Source organism: Mus musculus, chromosome 5 (genome assembly GCF_000001635.26).
Source record: "Mus musculus strain C57BL/6J chromosome 5, GRCm38.p6 C57BL/6J".
NCBI classification, from domain to species: Eukaryota; Metazoa; Chordata; class Mammalia; order Rodentia; family Muridae; genus Mus; species Mus musculus.
Window position 1 is genome coordinate 107,357,258 of NC_000071.6, and position 18,990 is coordinate 107,376,247.

General features: G+C 42.0%; 1 protein-coding gene and 1 long non-coding RNA gene across 14 annotated transcripts in view; one reads left to right on the forward strand and one right to left on the reverse strand.

Moving 5' to 3' along the window:
* Brdt (bromodomain, testis-specific) overlaps positions 1 to 18,990 on the forward strand; it is a 55,946-nt gene that overhangs the window by 26,142 nt on the left and 10,814 nt on the right. For 8 of the 13 annotated variants that reach the window (XR_003955572.1, XR_003955574.1, XM_011249398.3 and 5 more), the window contains exons 9-15: positions 490 to 678; positions 1,580 to 1,752; positions 1,936 to 2,216; positions 2,323 to 2,448; positions 2,515 to 2,730; positions 12,046 to 12,107; positions 12,898 to 13,072. Coding sequence is in view for 9 of the 13 variants with exons in the window: in XM_011249398.3 (XP_011247700.1) it covers positions 490 to 678; positions 1,580 to 1,752; positions 1,936 to 2,216; positions 2,323 to 2,448; positions 2,515 to 2,730; positions 12,046 to 12,107; positions 12,898 to 13,072 (1,222 nt within the window). In the remaining 4 variants the exon portion in view is untranslated. Of the gene's footprint in view, positions 1 to 489; positions 679 to 1,579; positions 1,753 to 1,935; positions 2,217 to 2,322; positions 2,449 to 2,514; positions 2,731 to 12,045; positions 12,108 to 12,897; positions 13,073 to 16,079; positions 18,987 to 18,990 lie in introns of those variants that run through there. The other 5 variants (XR_003955573.1, XR_003955575.1, XM_030254059.1 and 2 more) reach the window with 2 other exon arrangements.
* Gm17202 overlaps positions 13,362 to 18,990 on the reverse strand; it is a 61,505-nt gene continuing 55,876 nt past the window's right edge. The window contains exon 5 of the long non-coding RNA XR_389494.4: positions 13,362 to 13,798. This is a non-coding gene — a long non-coding RNA (predicted gene 17202). The remainder of the gene's footprint in view (positions 13,799 to 18,990) is intronic.

An 18,990-nucleotide genomic window follows, 5' to 3' on the forward strand; every position in this document is an offset into this window, starting at 1 on the left:
GTGTGCTGAGGCACAGAAGTGCAGACAGAATCATCATGCTGCACTTCTTCTGGTGTGGCTTAAAGACGGCTGCCCAGGTATCTCCATGTGTAATTGTTTGTTTGTTTGTTTGTTTGTTTGGTTTGGTTTTTCGAGACAGGGTTTCTCTGTATAGCCCTGGCTGTCCTGGAACTCACTTTGTAGACCAGGCTGGCCTCGAACTCAGAAATCCGCCTGCCTCTGCCTTCCAAGTGCTGGGATTAAAGATGTGAGCCACCACCTCCCAGCCATGTGTACTTTTAAAGGTGTTCTTGTTGCATTAAATCAGAAATGGAGAAAATCAAACCAGGTGGTGTATGCCTACAATCCCAGCACTCTGGAGGTGGGCAGGAGGATTTCAAGTTCCAAGGCAGTCTGGGCTACATAGTGCACTCCAGGCCAGCCTGGACATGGTGAAACTCTGTCTCAAAATAAACCAAAAAATGTGAACAGGTTAATTTTGCATTATAGGATGTTTTTGAACTACATTTTGCCAAGATTCCCGATGAACCTATTGAGAGTATGCATGCATGCCACCTTACAACAAACAGTGCACAAGCCCTCAGCAGAGAAAGCAGCAGCGAGGCCTCCTCGGGGGACGCCTCTTCTGAAGACTCTGAGGATGAACGAGTGCAGCATCTTGCCAAGCTTCAGGAGCAGGTGGCCGTATATGACGCAAGTGTTGATGGTTCCCAAGCGGCTAGTCAGTGGTGCACTGCTTGCAGAGTCACAGCTGTTATGTTTAGATCACCTAATGCCATCTATAGCTTTAGTTGCATCACCTAATGTCTATAGCTTTAGTTAGTTTTTGGCATATTTGCCATGTTCAAAATTTCCTACTCAAATATCTGTATACTATAGTTCTAGAGCCACTACCACCACATTTTATTCCTCTTCCTCCTCCTCTTCCTCCTCCTCCTCCTCTTTGAAATGGTCTCATGTACCCGGCTTGTCATAAACTTCTGCTCCTTCTGCCTCTGCCTTTCAAGTGCTGGGATTGTTGGTGTGCACCATGATGCCTGGGAATTATTTACAATTCTGCTATTTGCATTTATAGTCTGAGTAGTTGATTCTTACTGAAGTGATTTTTGGTATAATGTGGAATATTTTAGAATGAGATCACTTGCTACTTTCTGTGATAAAATAGTAACTTTTACTGAGGTCATATCTGAAGACTAGGGCTGGAGAGATGGCTCAGCAGTTATTGGCACTGGCTGGTCTTCCAGAGCACCTGAGTTCAGTTCTTAGCATGTGTACCAGGCTACTTACAACCACCTGTAAGATATATATATCTTTTGAAAGAAACTTTAATACTGAGAAATGTTGGGCTGTAGTGTTTTTATTACTATACTATGTTATACTATACAGTTTGTTTATTATTTATTTATTTATATACCCTTCAAAACACTGAAATTCCAAAATGAAGCAAAATCCTGAAGGAAGTAGAACATGACATGAATTTCACAAAGGGTGGCATGACTTTGGAGTACCATGTTTTTCTAGTATCTTTAGTGCTTTAGAGACATAAATGTTTAAAGGCTTTTATTTTTTCCTTTCCCAGCTTAATGCTGTTCATCAGCAGCTGCAAGTTCTGTCCCAAGTTCCATTACGTAAGCTGAAGAAAAAGAATGAGAAGTCCAAAAGGGCGCCAAAAAGGAAAAAGGTTAATAACAGAGATGAAAACCCAAGGAAAAAGCCTAAGCAAATGAAGCAAAAGGAGAAGGCCAAAATCAAGTAAGCATGTTCAGTGAGTGACTGCCCAGGAGGCAGGCTCAGTGAAGGACCACACAGTTAGCCTATGTGAGGGCCTGGATCAAGATGAACTGAATGCCTGTGTGATGTGGGTACATTGTATGAAATTCCCACACCAACAAAAATGTTTTAAAAATATGAAACCAATATATAATTTTGTTACAGTCAACCAAAGAAGAAGAAGCCGCTTTTGAAATCGGAAGAGGAAGACAATGCGAAGCCTATGAACTACGATGAGAAAAGGCAGCTGAGCTTGGACATAAACAAACTGCCTGGAGACAAGCTTGGTCGAATAGTTCACATAATACAGTCAAGGGAGCCTTCCCTGAGAAACTCCAACCCGGACGAGATCGAGATCGACTTTGAGACCCTGAAGGCATCCACACTTAGAGAACTGGAGAAGTATGTCCTGGCCTGTCTGAGGAAGAGGTCGCTGAAGCCCCAAGGTAGGCCAGGCCCAGCCCCATCCCTAGGTCCCGCCCCATCTTGCCTCTAGGCCACGCCCCACCTCCAGGCCCCTCCCCGCACTCACGGTTGCTCCTCCTCTCACAGCAAAGAAGGTTGTCAGGTCTAAGGAGGAGCTCCATTCTGAAAAAAAGCTGGAGCTGGAGAGGCGGTTGCTGGACGTCAACAATCAGCTGAATTGTAGGAAACGGCAAACGAAACGTCCAGCAAAAGGTAGGTGGCGGTTTCTCCGCGCCCACCCGTGAGCCATGACCGCTGTTAACGCTCCCTGTTTTGCAGTGGAGAAGCCGCCCCCGCCCCCGCCCCCGCCCCCGCCCCCGCCGCCTCCCCCGGAGCTGGCCAGTGGGTCTCGCCTGACCGACAGCAGCAGCAGCAGCGGCAGCGGCAGCGGCAGCAGCAGCAGCAGCAGCGGCAGCAGCAGCAGCAGCAGCTCCTCGGGGTCCGCGAGCAGCAGCAGCGACTCGAGCTCCTCCGACAGCAGCGATTCTGAACCAGGTTAGCTGGCTCGTAGGCACCGCTGCGGTGGTGGGGGTGGGGGTGGGGGGGTGGCCTTTCCTGTAGCGTCCGGAGAATGTGTAGAGGAGGACCTATGCTTTGGATGCCAACATCCTTAATAAAATCCTTACTCTTTCCATAAAAGAAGGAAAGGATGTGACTTGGGCCTGATGGGAGGTCTCCTAAGGAAATGTACGAGATTGAAAAACTGCGGGTGCTGCTTTCACTTCTTAATGAAAACATTATTTGGGAGGCCTCAGTGTGTTCCCATTGTACTTTGGGTCACTCCGATGTGAAGTGTGTCCTGTTTGGACACTGCTTTCTGAGTTGAACTGTCGCTTTGAATTAAGAAGCCACTCACCCCAAAATTTGTAGAGAGTTTTTTTTTTTTTTTAATTTATGTTTTTTAACTACATATTATTACCTATCATCTATAGAAAAAGATGGAAGTACCACATTTTCTTGTGCAGTTTGTCAGTTGTATTAAGCCAGGCCACTCATGTTTTCTATTACTAGTTGGACAGCTGCCATGTGATCACTGTCCACCCCACCAATGGTGTTCCATTTTAACCAAGCAGCAAATGCAGAACCCAGGGCGCTTTCTTCCCTAAAATGTGCTTTATTGTTAATGGGATGTTTCTTGTGAGGTTCAGTTCTTTTTAATTAAAAAGAACCTCACAGAAACTCCAGCGTAAAGAATTGCAGTTGACAGTCAGGGTCTGCTGGCTGGCAGCGATTCTGTTTTCCTTTGGTTTTGATTCATTTATTTTTTGTAGAGCTAGTCGCTGATTTGGTTTTCACATTTCTGAGTATATAGAGGGGAACAATTTTGTAAAATTTAAAAGAATTTTTACTTTGGTTAGAATTTGTTATTTTAATACATTACATTAAAACTCATTTTAGAGTTCTTATTACAAAGTATTTCTTATATTTGACTTTTAAGCATAAAACAATACTGGAAAAATCTAAGTTGCATTTAGTATTTTAAATTGTAATTAATTGTAATTTTATCTAATAAAGCATTTGTGGCCTAATAAGTTACAGCACCTTGTCTTTTATTTGTGGGATAAAACTATGACTATTAATTTGAATTATTTAACTTAAATATTCAATAAATGCTTTGAAAGTTAGAAAAAAATACTGCATAGAGTTTTTTGGTATAGCGCCTTAGTATTTAGAATTCCTTCTTTCCTTCCTCCCTCCCTCCCTCCCTCACTCCCTCCCTCCCTCCCTCTCTCCTTCCCTTCCTGTCTTTGCTTACTGTGTAGCCAGACTTCACTTTGTAGGCCAGAGTGGATTTGAACTCAGCAATCCTCCTGCTTCTGCCTCCCAGCAGGTGTGCTATACCACACAAAACTCTTGATATGATATTCTAGATATTACTTGATATGATATTCTAGTATATTACTTGAAGAGAAGAAAATGTTTATCATCATCTATATGTTCTTAAAATGGTACAGAAACTTGGTTTCTAACTTTAACAGAACAGCTCAAACTCAGAATTCTAATCCTAAAACATTGCTGAGTTTGTATCTGCTGATCAGCATTCATGGTTGGTGGCATGTTTTCCAGAGAGCTTTGCTTCTGTTGTGTGGTGGTGGGACTAAGGCACCTGTGCATGCACACAAGGTGAGCAAGCACTGCAGCACCAAGCTGTGTCCTCAGGGAGTGTCCTGGGCTGGGCTGGGCTGGAGCTTGCACTGAAGCCTAAGCCATCCTTGAACTTGCAGAACAATTTAGTAAAGTTCAACAGAAGTTTTGCTGTGGTTAGGATTTGTCATTCTAATACATTTTAAAGTCATGTGCAGCTCTTATTATAAAATATTTCTTATATTTGACTTCTGAGCATAGAACAGTATTGGAAAAATATCCATTGCATTCATGGCCTCAAGCAGTAGATCATAGGCCCACACATGTAGACTGATTTAGACGCTTTTAAAAATATATAATGTTAAAATAAAAGCAACAAATTTTATTCCCTTTCCTGGCACTGGAGAGTGAACCCAAGGTCTTACATACCAGGAAATCAGTTTAACCATCAAGCTGCAGGTATTCCTCAGCTCGCTTCATTTATTTATTTATCTATCTATTTATTCAAGTTAACCATCTTATGAATAGTTTGTGATTTATTACACTGAGATCAGTTTGTCTTCACTGTGGGCACTGAAATTGTCTTTTACTGTTGTTTGAGATGGAGTCTCACTGTGTAGCCACGGATAGACTTAAAGTCCTGTTCTTTCTCTCACAGCCTCCTGAGTGCTGGAATCACAGGCATCTGTTGCTACATCTGTCTTGTCATTTATTCTTGAAATTTTAATTTTTGAACATACCATCTATATCTTTATAGACAGAGGGAAACACTGTTTAAGTGTATTATAAATTGCAAAGTCTAAAATGGAAAAAATACATCTATGCTTCCAATAAGCAAATTAAGTATAGGATCTTTTAATACTTTTTAGTACTAAACTGATACTAAGTAAATACTTCAATACTAAGTACTTTAAAATGCCACAAGACTTACTAATTTCTAGTGTGTAAACTAGGAACATTTTTACTTCCCTAAGAATAACAATAAAATTTGTAAGCAGGATTATAAATTAGAGAGAAAAAAATAAGTCAGCCCCCATCATTGCAATATTCTTGTAAAACTAATGAAAGCGCCTGTGTTCTTGACTGTGTGTATAACAGTTTCAACAAACTGCAGATGACAAACATGTTGCCAGCTTCCATTGTGTGGTGAAAATTGGTTAATTACCCATCAAAAAGTGAAAATTTGGTATATTAACAAAACACCAACTAAGAATAAAGCTAGGCATAGTGGCAGGTACTTGTAACTCCAGCATTCAGGGAGCTGAGGCCAGCATGCACTAGTGATAAAACCTTGTTCAATAAAACAAAAACTAGCTGAAAGGATCAGTAAGATGTTGACATTATAAGTGATAGTGCTTTGTTCAGAATGGATGTAGTTGGATATCATGATCCTGAGAGACTAGGTAATAGAAGCAACTTTTTTGAAAGCTTTGGTGGCATACATACTTTCTTATTAAAAAGCTAATCATATTTTTTAATTTATCTACCTTTCAATACTTGTCATACTGGATTTGTTAACATTTTATTGTCATATATTAATTCTATTTGACAATGGTTTATTATGACGCTTTCATACGTGTACATATTTTGATAATACTGTGTCCCCCTTCACTCCTGTTCTTTTCCCAACTGCCCTTTCTACCTCTGTGTGCACGTGAGTGTGTGTGTGTGTGTGTGTGTGTGTGTGTGTGTGTACCAGTGAGTGCCATTGAGGGTGAAAGCTGGTGGTTACTCACTAAGGAAATGTCTCTTCCCATGTATCAATTGCTAACTGTTTGTCCATTCTCAGTTTAAGGTGGACCCATAGCTCCTTCCCCTTCCTTCCATAACAGCATAATAGTATCAACAGCTCATCCCTACGGCAGTTTCCCCCCTTGATTATTTCAGCTACTTGACTATGACGATTTTGTTTTTGTTTCCTTTAGTCTTAATCTTGTTTGGTGTCGGGCAGGGGCAGATTCCTCTTGTTAAGTTTCTGTTCTTGCTATATTGTGGGTTTGTTTCTCTGCAATAGTGCTCTATTTAGGTGTGATGTCCTACTTAGGTTTTTTGTTTGTTTGTTTGTTTGATTTTGTTTTGTTTTTCGAGACAGGGATTCTCTGTATAGTCCTGGCTGTCCTGGAACTCACTCTGTAGACCAGGCTGGCCTCGAACTCAGAATCTACCTGCCTCTGCCTCCTGAGTGCTGGGATTTAAGGCGTGTGCCACCTCCGACTGGCCCTGCTTAGGGTTTTGATTGCTGTGATAAAACACCAGGACCAAAGCAATTGGAGAGGAAAGGGTTATTTGTTGTACACTTCCACAGCACTGTTCATCCTGGAATGGAGTTAGGACAGGAACTCAAAGCAGGAACCTGGAGGCAGGAATAGCTTGGTCAGCATGCTTTATTATAAAAAAGGGGTGGCACCACCCACAATGGGCTGGACCCTCCCCCATCAATCACTAATTTAAAAAAAATGCCCTACGGGCCTGCCTGCAGTCCAAACTTAATGTAGGCAATTTCTCAGTTGAGGCTCTCTTCTCTCTAGAGAGTGTAGCTTGTTTTAAGTTGACATAAAACTATCCAGTACAACTGACCCCTTGTCAGCTTGACACACAAATACATCACTATTAAACCACAACCTTTTGTTTCTTGTACATCCCTAAGAACTCACATGAATACAAACATCACAATTTAAAATATTCCAAAATTTTAAAGTCTCACAGTCTTTAAAGACTCAGTCTCTTATCCAAAATTTCACAACATCTTCATAAAACTCTAAACTCTTTAAGAATTAAAAATCAACTATGGGCTTCTGTAAAACAAAAAATAATTTCTCACTTGAAGAAGAAAGAACCAAATTCCACCATATCCATTGATCTCAACTTTATCTTCCAAACTCCCACAGAACAGCAGCCCACCACCCAAAGTCCCTGTTCATCATGGAAGAAAGGCAGGACAGCCTCAAATGAGACAGGAACCTGGGGGCAGGAACTAATGCAGAGGCCACAGTGGGGTGCTGCTTCCTAGCTTGCTCCCATGGCTTGGCTGAGCCTGCTGGAATACAGAACTCAGAACCACCAGCCCAAGGGTGGTCCCATCCACAGCAGACAGAGCCCTTTCCCATCAGCCACTAATTGAGAAAACATGCTATAGGCTTGGCTACAGCTTGATCTTAATAAGGGGTATTTTCTCAGTCGAGGCTTTCTCCTCTCCAGTGACTGTAGCTTGATCAAACTAACATAAAGCTAGCCAGCACCGGAGCTACTGAAAACCACATGAATGTTTTAAGTGGCTTTAGGGCTGTTTGTTCTAATCATCCAAAGAGCCCATTATTTTGAAACTTCATTTGTACATTTTTTAAAACCATGCTCATTTTTTTTTTACTTGGTTAAGCAGTACCAATTATGCAGTAAAGTACTGATTTCCAAGGAAAGTCTTGTTTAAAAAAATCTAGGAAAGTCATTTAATTATCATTTCAAGCAAGATATTTAATCTGATTCAAGATAAATAGTTGCTAATGAAATCCCAAATCTTTCTAAAGTAAGTATGAGAACCTGCAGACCAGAAGCAGCATTTCATTGCAAATTTCAATGTAATTTGATCATTTAAATTTTCTTTTTGGCTGACACCAATATCTACAAACAGTCACGTACAGATAAATCAAGAACATTTATTAAACATTGGTACAAATATAAAACCTTTACGTTTATTTTTATGTCTGTCAAAATACCAAGGATAAGATTCATGATATGGATGAGGCTGCAAAATACAATTAATTCTGACATAGCCTGTACTTGCTGCCCAAGTGCTCAGGGAGGGGCTATTAAGACAGTTCCGACATTCATCACGCTTGGATGACATGATAAGAGAAATATATTCAAATTATTGAATAAATAACCCTATAGCTCATCGACCATAGCACTGTTCTCCAGGCCTAGTGATTACTCTTCTGGTTCTCACACTTGGATTGTGAAGGCAGGAGGCCATCCTTGGACAAGTTCTAGGCCAGCCCAAACTGCATGAGGCCCGGTCTCAAAAATTGAATAAAAATGAATGAAACACCAATGCTTCTGATTGGAACCTTATAGGAAATAATCCTGGAAACTACTTAAGTGTTTAGCTCAGACAGTGTGAAATAGAATGCTTGAGGCATGTGCAACACCATAGTAATAGCATTAGTTCTTTTTTTTTCAGTGATTTTAAAGTAGGAATAAGTGATTTGTCACTTCACTGCCGTCGAGCTCTTCTGCAGAAGTACAGAGAATATGACTAAAGTTCTCATCAACTAACATCTAGAAGGGTTTAGAAAGATAAAAGCCAAGGATCCAGGCTTAGTACAGTAAAATAAAAGCTGATTCATATGCTGAGGTCTATATTGAGGTTGGACCTTGCAATAGCCATTTCTTTCTCATGCATTTTAAATTTTATTTTTCCATACAAGCTAGGTCTTCCTGGATAAATATATTATCTGTAATAGTATGTCTTAATCTTGGCAACATTAGAATGGCCTAAAAGCTTTTTATAATACTATGTCTAAATCTGGATTTGAATGTACAGGGAGACAGGTATGATTTATTTTCTTTAAAATGTACGAGGGGTTGGAGCTGATACAGCCACAAGGATTGTTGAGAGCACTGGATGCTCTTCCAGAGGACTTGGGTTCAATTCTCAGCACCCACATGTGGCTCAAGACCATTTGTAACTCTGGGATCTGATGCCCTCTTCTGGCCTCTGAAGGCATGAGGCTCACATGTCACACATATGTTTATACTGGCAAGTAGTCATACACGGGAAATAACCAATACTTAAGGCTTCTAAGGTGCTAACTAATTTGAGAATAACTGTAGTTGTTTGCTCTTTTATGGCTTTCCCTTTTCTGACTCAAGTTAAAATCTTTGTAGAAGGAGCACATTTTTATGACGGGTTTGTTCTTAATGTTAAAGAAACTACTAAACAGAGGGAGAATAGCTAAATAAAATAGGTTTTTTAAAGGAACCAAATTGCTTAGTATAGGGCTGAAAGTCGGTGCTTGTAAATCACTAGAATGTGATCCGGGCGAGTCCTTCCATACCTCAGGGCCTGCTGTCTCTCTGTAGAGTGAGATGCAGCTGCCACATGAGTTCAGTGACTTCCACGGAATTTCAGAATGGGACATGATTCGCTTCTCTAACGTCAGAAATGTTGGTGACTATTTCTTCTGTGTGTGACACCATACTCTGGCTTTGCGTTGTGGTGCCTCTTGGGATTTTATTCCAAACCAACTTGCTGGTGAGATGTGGTGTCTCTGGAGCTTTGGCCTCAGTGCCCTGATAGGTAAACAAACAGGTGCTTTTTTCCTTTTCGCTCACTCCCCACCAGTTCCAGCCATTTGTTTCAACTCTAGGAAGTTTTTTGTGTAGTTTAGAACAAAACATTTATAACAAAAATTTTAAATTAGGCTTTTGAGAGCTGTGAAATTCAAACACAACATGCATCATGGTTCATGTTCATTACTTAATGTTTCTTAATGTAGGCACGGATATAGTCAGAGGTCCCAGAGAAATTAGTGTTAATACATATGTGGTCATAATTGTGGTCAACTTAACTGATGTCCCCCAAACATGGTAGATATTTATTACTAACTGAAATATGATTTTAAGCTTAATAGAAAAAATGTGCATATATGTTTTAATTCCCAAAACCAGAGACACAGTTTACTTCAGCATGGGTCAGGGAAGCAGTTACCTGAGATTAGAATCAGAAGCAAAGCGCTGAGCCACAAGCTCCTGTCACTCACCTGTTTATGTCCCACAAGGCATTCAAGTGTTAAAGTGCTGTAGTGTCGTGACATGAACTAGGTAATTTTGAAATTTCTAGTCAATATCTTTGCCTTTTGCTAGCCTCTTCAGATCTAATTTTTATAAGCCTAAGTATTAGTTTTATATGTCATAAAACTAAGGAAATATTCTTCAGCTTTTCTTAGCAGAACACCAATGTAGCATGCTGTATTTTTATCTCACTAAGGTGTTTATGTTGTAAGACATTGTAGTTTAGGTGCATGTTTGAATAAGATATATTAATAAATATGTATGTTATATATTAATGAACTGTGTTTTTGTTTTTTGTTCGAAGCTGAAACTGTAGTTTCTCCTTTAAGTGTGAAGGAGCCCTGGATCTCTACCCTGTGTGTTCAGGCTCTCCCCGTCACCCCTCTACCCAACCCCAACACTAAAATCAGTCTTGGCTGAGTAATACTGGTTTGTGTCATTTTAAGTACTTGGATTCTTTAAGTTAAAATGCAGCTTTGAGTGCCATTTAGCAATTTTAACAGTGTCCAGCATCAAATATTTTAAGCAAGGAAAGAACAATAGCACATCCAGTGGAGACTGCTGGCATTTCAGGAGGCAGAAGGTAATTCTTCCATTAGAATGCTTTAAGTCTGAATAACAGTTGGTGTAGACCAGCCTTGGTACCCTTGAGCTCAAACCAAATACTGTTCAGGTGGTTCGTGACAGCTGTGGTTCGTGACAGCCGGCTTGGAGTGGTGCGTCCAGGTTCCTGCTTCACCACCTGGCAAAGGCCTGTGCTGGGGAGGACGGTACCACAGTCTATTGTTCATGAACAGAGGAATCTTGCCACGCCATGACAAGCAGACAGGGCTTTTTATATTTGCTTCTACCCCCAATGTCAGCAGCACAGATATTTCTGAGGGTAAAGGAGACCCTGTAAAACCCATTGGTTCTCTGGGGGCCTGAGGTGATAGAGAAGGCTGCACACAGCCAGAGTGAGCCCGGTTCACACAAACCAGGTGCAATGTCAAGACCATGCTCAGCTACATAGTGAGATCGAGGCCATCCTGCGCTATATGAGACACTGTCTCAAAACAAACAAGACAGGGAACCTATTTGTTGTTATCTAGTCCAAACTGCCAAAGTTTCAAGTAGAAGGATGGATCTTTGAGTTTAGTAAGGATATCAGATATCTCACTTATAATAAATGCATCCTCTGTACCCTCGCAGATAAATAAGTAACTTGTGTTTCTCTTGTGGTAGATTCTCGGTGATTTCACCTGAGCCCCAAGGAGCTACACTTAGGGCTCTTACGCTGGTGTAATTGGTGCCATGTCTGAAACCTTGAGCTCTGTTTGTGACTTCCTTTTTAAATGCTCCCTGGAGCTTCTTACAGTCAAAGAACACACTTGGTTTTTGCCTGAACATAATCCAAAGTGGAGTTTCTGAATGGGTGTTTACATCCTGAACAAAGAAGTTTGGAGAAATAACTTTTCTCATTTAAACAGAAGTTGACTAATTTAAATAGGGCAAACTCGGTGACTTTAAGAGATTTGTATTAAAAGCATTCTTTTGAAATGAGCCTTTTCTTCCCCCCCCCCCCCATTAGCCCCAGTGGTATTATTTTCTTTCCTTGAAAAATAATAAAAAGATACATTTAGGGTGTCTGCCATGATTTTGATGTATGTATGCATCTTAAAAACAGTTCAGTCACTTACATTAACATGTCTACCACTATATATTTCTGTGTTAAAACACTTAAAAGCTATTACCAACCATAGTCACTTTATAACAGGGCTCCTGAACTTGGCCTTTCATCTGCCTGAAAGCTTTACCTGTGACTGAAGCCCCGTGGCCAGGGAACCGAGGCCTCTTGGTTCTTAGTTTCACTTCTAATATAGAAAACCTGTAACTTGGTAGGGCTTTTCTGTTAAGATTACAAATGTTGAAATAATTATCTATATACATTTTCAGAAATATTTCCTAAATTTACTGGAGTAAAACAGAATGATTTACCTCCAAAAGAAAATATAAAGGTAAGTTGAATCTTTAACCTCAGCATTGAAAGCAGGGTGTGTGTTGTAACAGCTAGTGTAGTGGTAATGTAGTAGTGACTTTCTCGACAATGTTTTATGTGGAGGGGAGGTCGGTGGGCATAGTTTAGCACATAAATCGTGTCCACACTGAGGAAGCAGAGGAAAGACAACCACAGATTTAGGCTAGCTTGAGTTATATAGCAAGAGACTCAAAAAGAAAAAAAAAATAAAACATTTATTTTGTTTATATTAAAAAGTCACTGTTTTCAATCATTAACTAGGTGTTCAAAGACTTCCTCTCAAAGGCTGTTGACTAGAGAAATGACTTGGCTTCCTCCTTCTAATAAATACAACTACTGTATAAGCCAAGCGGTTAAGTAGAACAAGTTTTAGAAACTTCAGTTCAACCTAAGGCTGTGAATACAGAGGAACTGCCTTGGTACAGAAAATGGAGTGTGAGGGGTCCTATGTAAAATTTCTAAACAAAAATTAGGAGGAGAGTCAGGACTCCAGAGATCCAAGTTCTTAGGCATCCAACAAGGTATTTACTCTTCCTAGACCTTGATCCTCTCACCTGCAGAGTCTGCCCTAGCAGGACTCTGTGTGTGTGTGTGTGTGTGTGTGTGTGTGTGTGTGTGTGTGTGTGTGTGTGTGTGACTTAAGGTGTAATGCATTTTCAGAAGGTACCATTAAAGCATCGTTAGTCTGCTGCTTATGTCTTGTGTTCCAGATCTCTTAATTATGCTTTTGTGTGGTTAGAGGTCTGAAGGATAATTTAATCTTTGTCTAGCAGATACAATCTTCTGTGCAAGACATAACCTCTGCTGAAGCTCCCCTTGCTCAGCAGAGCACAGCACCATGCGGAGCCCCAGGGAAGCACTCCCAGCAGATGCTTGGTTGCCAAGTGACACAGCATCTGCAGGCCACAGAGAACACTGCATCTGTGCAGACTCAGCCTCTTTCAGGTAAGAAACACAAGTCAGCCATTCTGGCTGAGAAATGGACTCTGTAGTCCACATGTGTCTGGAGGCACGTGTGGGGACACAATGGTGTTGTCAGTGTTACACACCCAAGCATCACTGAATGAGCCAGGTCCCAGGAAACTGCTTTATATACATGAGCACTCCTAATATTTGTGTATCTATACTCAATTTGTTAGAGTGTATAGATGATGAAAAATCTCTTTTACTACCCAAGTTTAACCATATTCTAGCTACTTGGAAAATGCTGCTCTACCACCATGTGGAAAGCAAGCTGCAGTGGTGTGGAGAGAACAAAGCAGGTTTTGTTTTCCTTTGTCAGAGTTGCAGCTCCTCCAGCCTCTCCCTGACCTCACTATGTACCCAGGGAAGGCCTTGAGCTGATCCAGCCTGGGAAGGGCACTGGGGTCTTGATGCTCTTGTTGCCGCTGGTGTTGGGCTCCATGCTACTCTGCTTTGTCTGTAACTCAAATTACAGCTCATCCTTGAGGAGAAGAAAATGGAGATCAAGAAAAACATGGATGGGGACTAGGCTTGTAGCTCAGTGGTAGATTGTATTGTTGGCATATATGAGGTCTCTGGTTTATTTCCCAGTACCCACCACCCTCCAAAATACAAAAGGCCCTACAAACCAGAGAGAAAGAGGCAGGTGCAGATTGTCGAGCCAGCTAAGGCAGGGTGAATTGTGTCCAGAGGGAGAGCATTTGCATCCTGTGAGAAGAATAAGAAGAACATGTAGCTGTCCTAGGTCACAGTTTCTTTCTCAGACTACCATAGCATTTCAACTTTTAATTTTTATGCAACAAGGAACTTCAAACAGAAACATGTCAAACAAACAAAAAGACACCCTCACCCCCCCCCCCTGCAAAAAAGAAAAAAAAAAAAAGAACTACAATACTTTAGGGGATGAGGGAGTAGCTTATTGGTAAAACACTTGCCTGACAGGCATGAGCCTGAGGTTCAGAACCCAGCACTGGGCAAAACAGCAATAAAAAGTTTATAAAGAAAAAATTTGCTGCTTACTAAATTGTGGGTTAAGTTGAAGATACTCTGATTAGTCAGTACCATGGAAGAAAGCTGAGTTTGTCGTCTAAGTCAAAGTTACTACAACCAAAACTAATGCTATGAGCATAGGAAGGTAGTTTTGTAGCAGAAGGTGTAAGGCTTGAGAGGAGATAACCTAACAGCTGGACGGGAAGTACGAGGTAGAGCTCATTTGGCTATGCAGCTGGGTGAGTAAAAGCAGAAATGGGTATCTGGGACTAAAGAGTCTAACATCACTTAAGCATTGCCACAAGCGATTAAGATAAAATGGATGTAATTTAGGAAACCACGAGAAGGAAGGAAGGAAGGAAGGAAGGAAGGAAGGAAGGAAGGAAGGAAGGAAGGACAGAAGGAAGGAAGGAAGGAAGGAAGGAAGGAAGGAAGGAAGGAAGGAAGGAAGGAAGGAAGGACAGAAGGAAGGAAGGAAGGAAGGAAGGAAGGAAGGAAGGAAGGAAGGACAGAAGGAAGGACAGAAGGAAGGAAGGAAGGAAGGAAGGAAGGAAGGAAGGAAGGAAGGAAGAAATAAATATGCAAACTAAGAAGAGTAGTTCTAGGAAAGAAAATGTCAGTAAAGAGATTAACAAATCAAAGCACTGGTCCTGATGCTGCACTGCAGCGTGAGGCTTGTCTAAGCTGGAAGTTTGAGGCCATCCTGATCTTAAAAGAAGAAGAGGAAAAATTAGAAAGACAGGAGACAAAAAGGAAGGAGAGGTAATGAGAGGAGAGAGGGCTGAGAAGGGCCACCACCTGGGCCACTGGCTGCAGAGGCTGCAGTGGACACAGGGACAGAGGGGTCTAAACAGACACTGGCTGCAGAGGCTGCAGTGGACACAGGGACAGAGAGGTCTAAACGGACAGCAGAAGCGCTGCTCTTCCAAGCTTACGTAGGAGTTGTAGCAGCCAGGGTTCTACAAACTGCGTAGACCCTGGTGGATGCCTCAGTGAGGCCAAGGGGAAATAGCTGGGTTATTAACACAAAGACAGAACTTTTTAAAGCAGCCATGAGAGTTATTTTTTTCAGTTGGAAAGGTCCGAATGTTCAAAGGCATTAATAAAGCCCGAGCCAAGTAGGAAGAACCTGCTGCTGTCTAGCGTGCGATTGTGAGCGAGCAAGTGGGGAGATGGTGGCGCCCTTGAAAAGAAGGAAGAGGCTAGAGCGGCGTCTAGATTCCCACTTAACCCTGGCCTTGGCAAGGCAAGCCTGATGCCTAAACCTTCAGAAAGGGGCACCCTGCTGTGGACATCTGAGCTGGACACTGCAGCAGATAAGACTTCCCTGTATGCATTTAGACTGAGCAGTCTGGATGGAAGAACAGAATGTTCAAAAACTTTTAAGAAACTGACCTCAACATGACTGGTTTGATCAACAGGAAATGTAGAAATAAGTATGAACAGGTCGGCAGGGCAGATCACAGAGACCCTAGCAGCTGAAAGGCTTTGGTCTTGGGTGAGAGTGCAGTTAGTAGAAAGCTGATGGAGCTCTGAGCAAAGACGGTGCTTAGGGCAGTTAAACTTCCTGTAAAGGGAGGCTAGGGGTAGCTCTTGTAGAGCAGAAGAGGAGACAATGAGATGTTGTGGTGAGTGCTCCAAAGAGAAAAAAATAAAAGGTTGAAAGACTCTTCTCAGGCAGGCTGAGCACTGCACCCACAAGGCACTTGTGCTGTGTTAGTTATGGTAGGTGGGCCAGCATCGGTTCATGGGAAGGAAGCTCGCAAGGACTAGAGGTGAGGACTCCAGAGAAAGGAGAGCTATGGTATTTGATGTGTCAAGTGATAACTTTTGTGGTCGTGCTGCTCCCAGTTGGACCCTTCCTGCCATCCTAGGCTTCGATGACCCTGTTCTCTTGATTGTCCCACCTCTCTGAATGTTTCCTGCAGTCACCTTTTGGTATGACTGCCTTTAGATAAGGTTGATTGATAGCTTTAACTTTTGTTTTCTTTTGAGACAGGATTGTGCTATGTATATAGCCCACATATTCTCAAACTCATAATCCACCTACCTCAGCGTCCCAAGTGCTGGGGAAACAGGTGCGTGTCACTGCCCCCAGCCAGCTGCTTCCCTTCCTACTTAACCACAGAGCTTCCCACCCAGCCTTGCTGAACAAGTCCTGATCTTCCCCTCAAAGCAGTGTGCTGACCACAGTGAGTCTCGATAGCATGAGACGGAAAGGCTGAGAGACAACCTGATGTAGACTGCATCTGGGAAATCTCTGGGTTTTTTTTTGTTTTTTGTTTTTTCTGTTACTTGCACAATTCAAATGTACCTGGCCCCAGGCATACTTATACAACACTAGAGCATCTTTATTTAAACATCAAGTAACCATTGCAAACCATGTGAAAACAAAATTCTCACTTTTCCTTTTTTGGGTTTTTGAGACAGGGTTTCTCTGTGTAGTCCTGGCTGTCCTGGAACTCACTCTGTAGACCAGGCTGGCCTCGAACTCAGAGATCTGCCTGCCTCTGCCTCCCAAGTGCTGGGATTAAAGGCATACCCGGCCAAATACCCACTTTTCAATCCCCAGATTTTAAAAAGGGTTTTACTTATTATTTTAATTCTTATGTCATATGTGTGTTGTCTGCATGCTTGTCTATGCACCATGTACATGCCTGAAGCCCACAGAGGCTGGAAGACAGGCTTAGCTCCTCTAGAACTAGAGTTATGGATGGTTGTACATCATGTGTGGGTGATGGGAACTGAAAAACAGCCAGTGCCACCTCTGCAGCCTTTCAACATCCAGATCCTAATCTTCCCCTTTTATTTAGTGATAGCAACACTGCTACCTCTTATCAACAAGTTGAGAATCATTCTAGAGTTTCTACTTTCCACACAGACTCTCCTTCCTGCCTAAGTCTGGTGGCAGCTCAGAAGGGTTGTAGTTCTGAACTTTGCTTTCCATTCCACGTGAGTTTAAGAAGTGCACGCGTGTTGAGTGTCCGGGATCTTGTGAAGTTTGGGTGTGTTGGGCTGTCCAGGGTTTAAACGTAAGATCTGTTCTTTAACCCACACACTCCTCCTCTGACAGTGTCACATTCTCTCTCTGTTCTGTTTCTAGCTCTACCCTAACCTCAGCTTGAAGACAAGCATGATTTAGTCAAGGGACTGAAGGGAGGTAGAAGCTTAGATATACATCCCCACAGCATTAGATGATCTAGAATTTTATGAGTTTGGGTCAGCTAATTTTGCTTTTTCTTCTCTGTCCTTTAATCAACCAATCAATACTGGTGAGAGTTCAAACGGGATTGTTGTATTTTGTGTCTCTGTCCTGTCACATCCCCTCCAACTCCACTTGAACATCTCTCTGCATGTCTCCTCCCAATTTCATATCCTCCTCTTTTATTAAAAACCAAATCTGCCAGGCGTGGTGGTGCACGCCTTTAATCCTAGCACTCGGGAGGCAGAGGCAGACGGATTTCTGAGTTCGAGGCCAGCCTGGTCTACAGAGTGAGTTCCAGGACAGCCAGGGCTATACAGAGAAATCCTGTCTCAAAAACAAAACAAAACAAAACAAAAACCAAATCCACAGAGTCCAGTCAGTGTTGATTGCTGTGGGATGCACACTGATGTAGAGCCTCCACTACAGCCTGGGCAACCCACCAGTAGCCATATTGCCAAACAAACAAGGACTCTATCCCCAGAATCCATCAACTGCCAATAGCTAGCTCCTCAGCTAGGTGTGGGGCTTGTGAGCTCCTCAGCTAGGGGTGGGGCTTGTGAGCTCCTCAGGCAGGGGTGGGGCTTGTGAGCTCCTATTCTCCATGATGAAATGCTGACCAGCTTGATCTTGTTCAGATAACTACTGTGAGCTCATGAATGCAACATCCATGTCATGTCTAGAAGACAGCCCTTCATTGTGCTCCTTCCTATCCCCGTCACTGCCTCTTCTGCAGTGCTCCCTGAGAGGGAAATTGGCATGTGTCCCACTTAGAGCTGAGCACTCAGTCATGCATTCTCAGTACTTTGAACAGTTGCATGTCTTTCTGCATTGCTGCCCACTACAAAAAGATTTTCTGACCAAGATTGAGAGCACATATCTATGCACAAAAACATAAATAATGTGAAGACATTATGACCGTTCAACAAAATATCAGTAGGTTCTCCTCTATGATCTTTATCCCCAGCCATGAGCTTTTGACCAAGTTTATACTGCAAGGTATGAATTCCTCCTGTAGAACAGACCTTAGCTACAGTCACCCCCATGCCAGTCACAGCACCAGCTGGCACATTCTGCCTGGTAGGTTGGTATTATAGTATGCATTGTCCTAGGCTCTGCATTTTCATTTTCACATGGACTGTCCTGCCTCCCTAGAAGCCGTACATTGGCTTACCAGGGGAAAAGCAGAATTTTTATGACTAGCAGCTTAATCCAGATCCACCTCTGGAGCGGAATCAAGTCTACAAACTTTAGAGCTCCATATCATGAGAACAGACCTGCTCAACATCATGGTATGTCAACCCTTCATGGTTCCAAAACAAAAATAGAAAACAACAACAACAATCAAAGGTCACTTCAAGTGAGAAATGTTTACTTTTATAATATAACCCAACAGATACCATAATAAGGATGTATAGAAACTTATTTTTCTTATTCCATATATGTACATATATATGTACACAGACATACATGTGTGTATGCGTCTCCTTATTTTGGTTTTTTTTTCTCTTTCCCTAATCAGGATCTTATAAGTAGTACAAGCATACCTTAAACTTCTTACCCTCCTGCCTCAGCCTCTTGACTGTTGGGATCAAAGGCATGTGCCACTATATCTGGCTATTTTATATTTATGATGTCTGACATGGAAGGAAAAAGAAATTTAAACTCCAGATAAGTACCCTGACGTATTTGTGTTATTCCTTTCTAA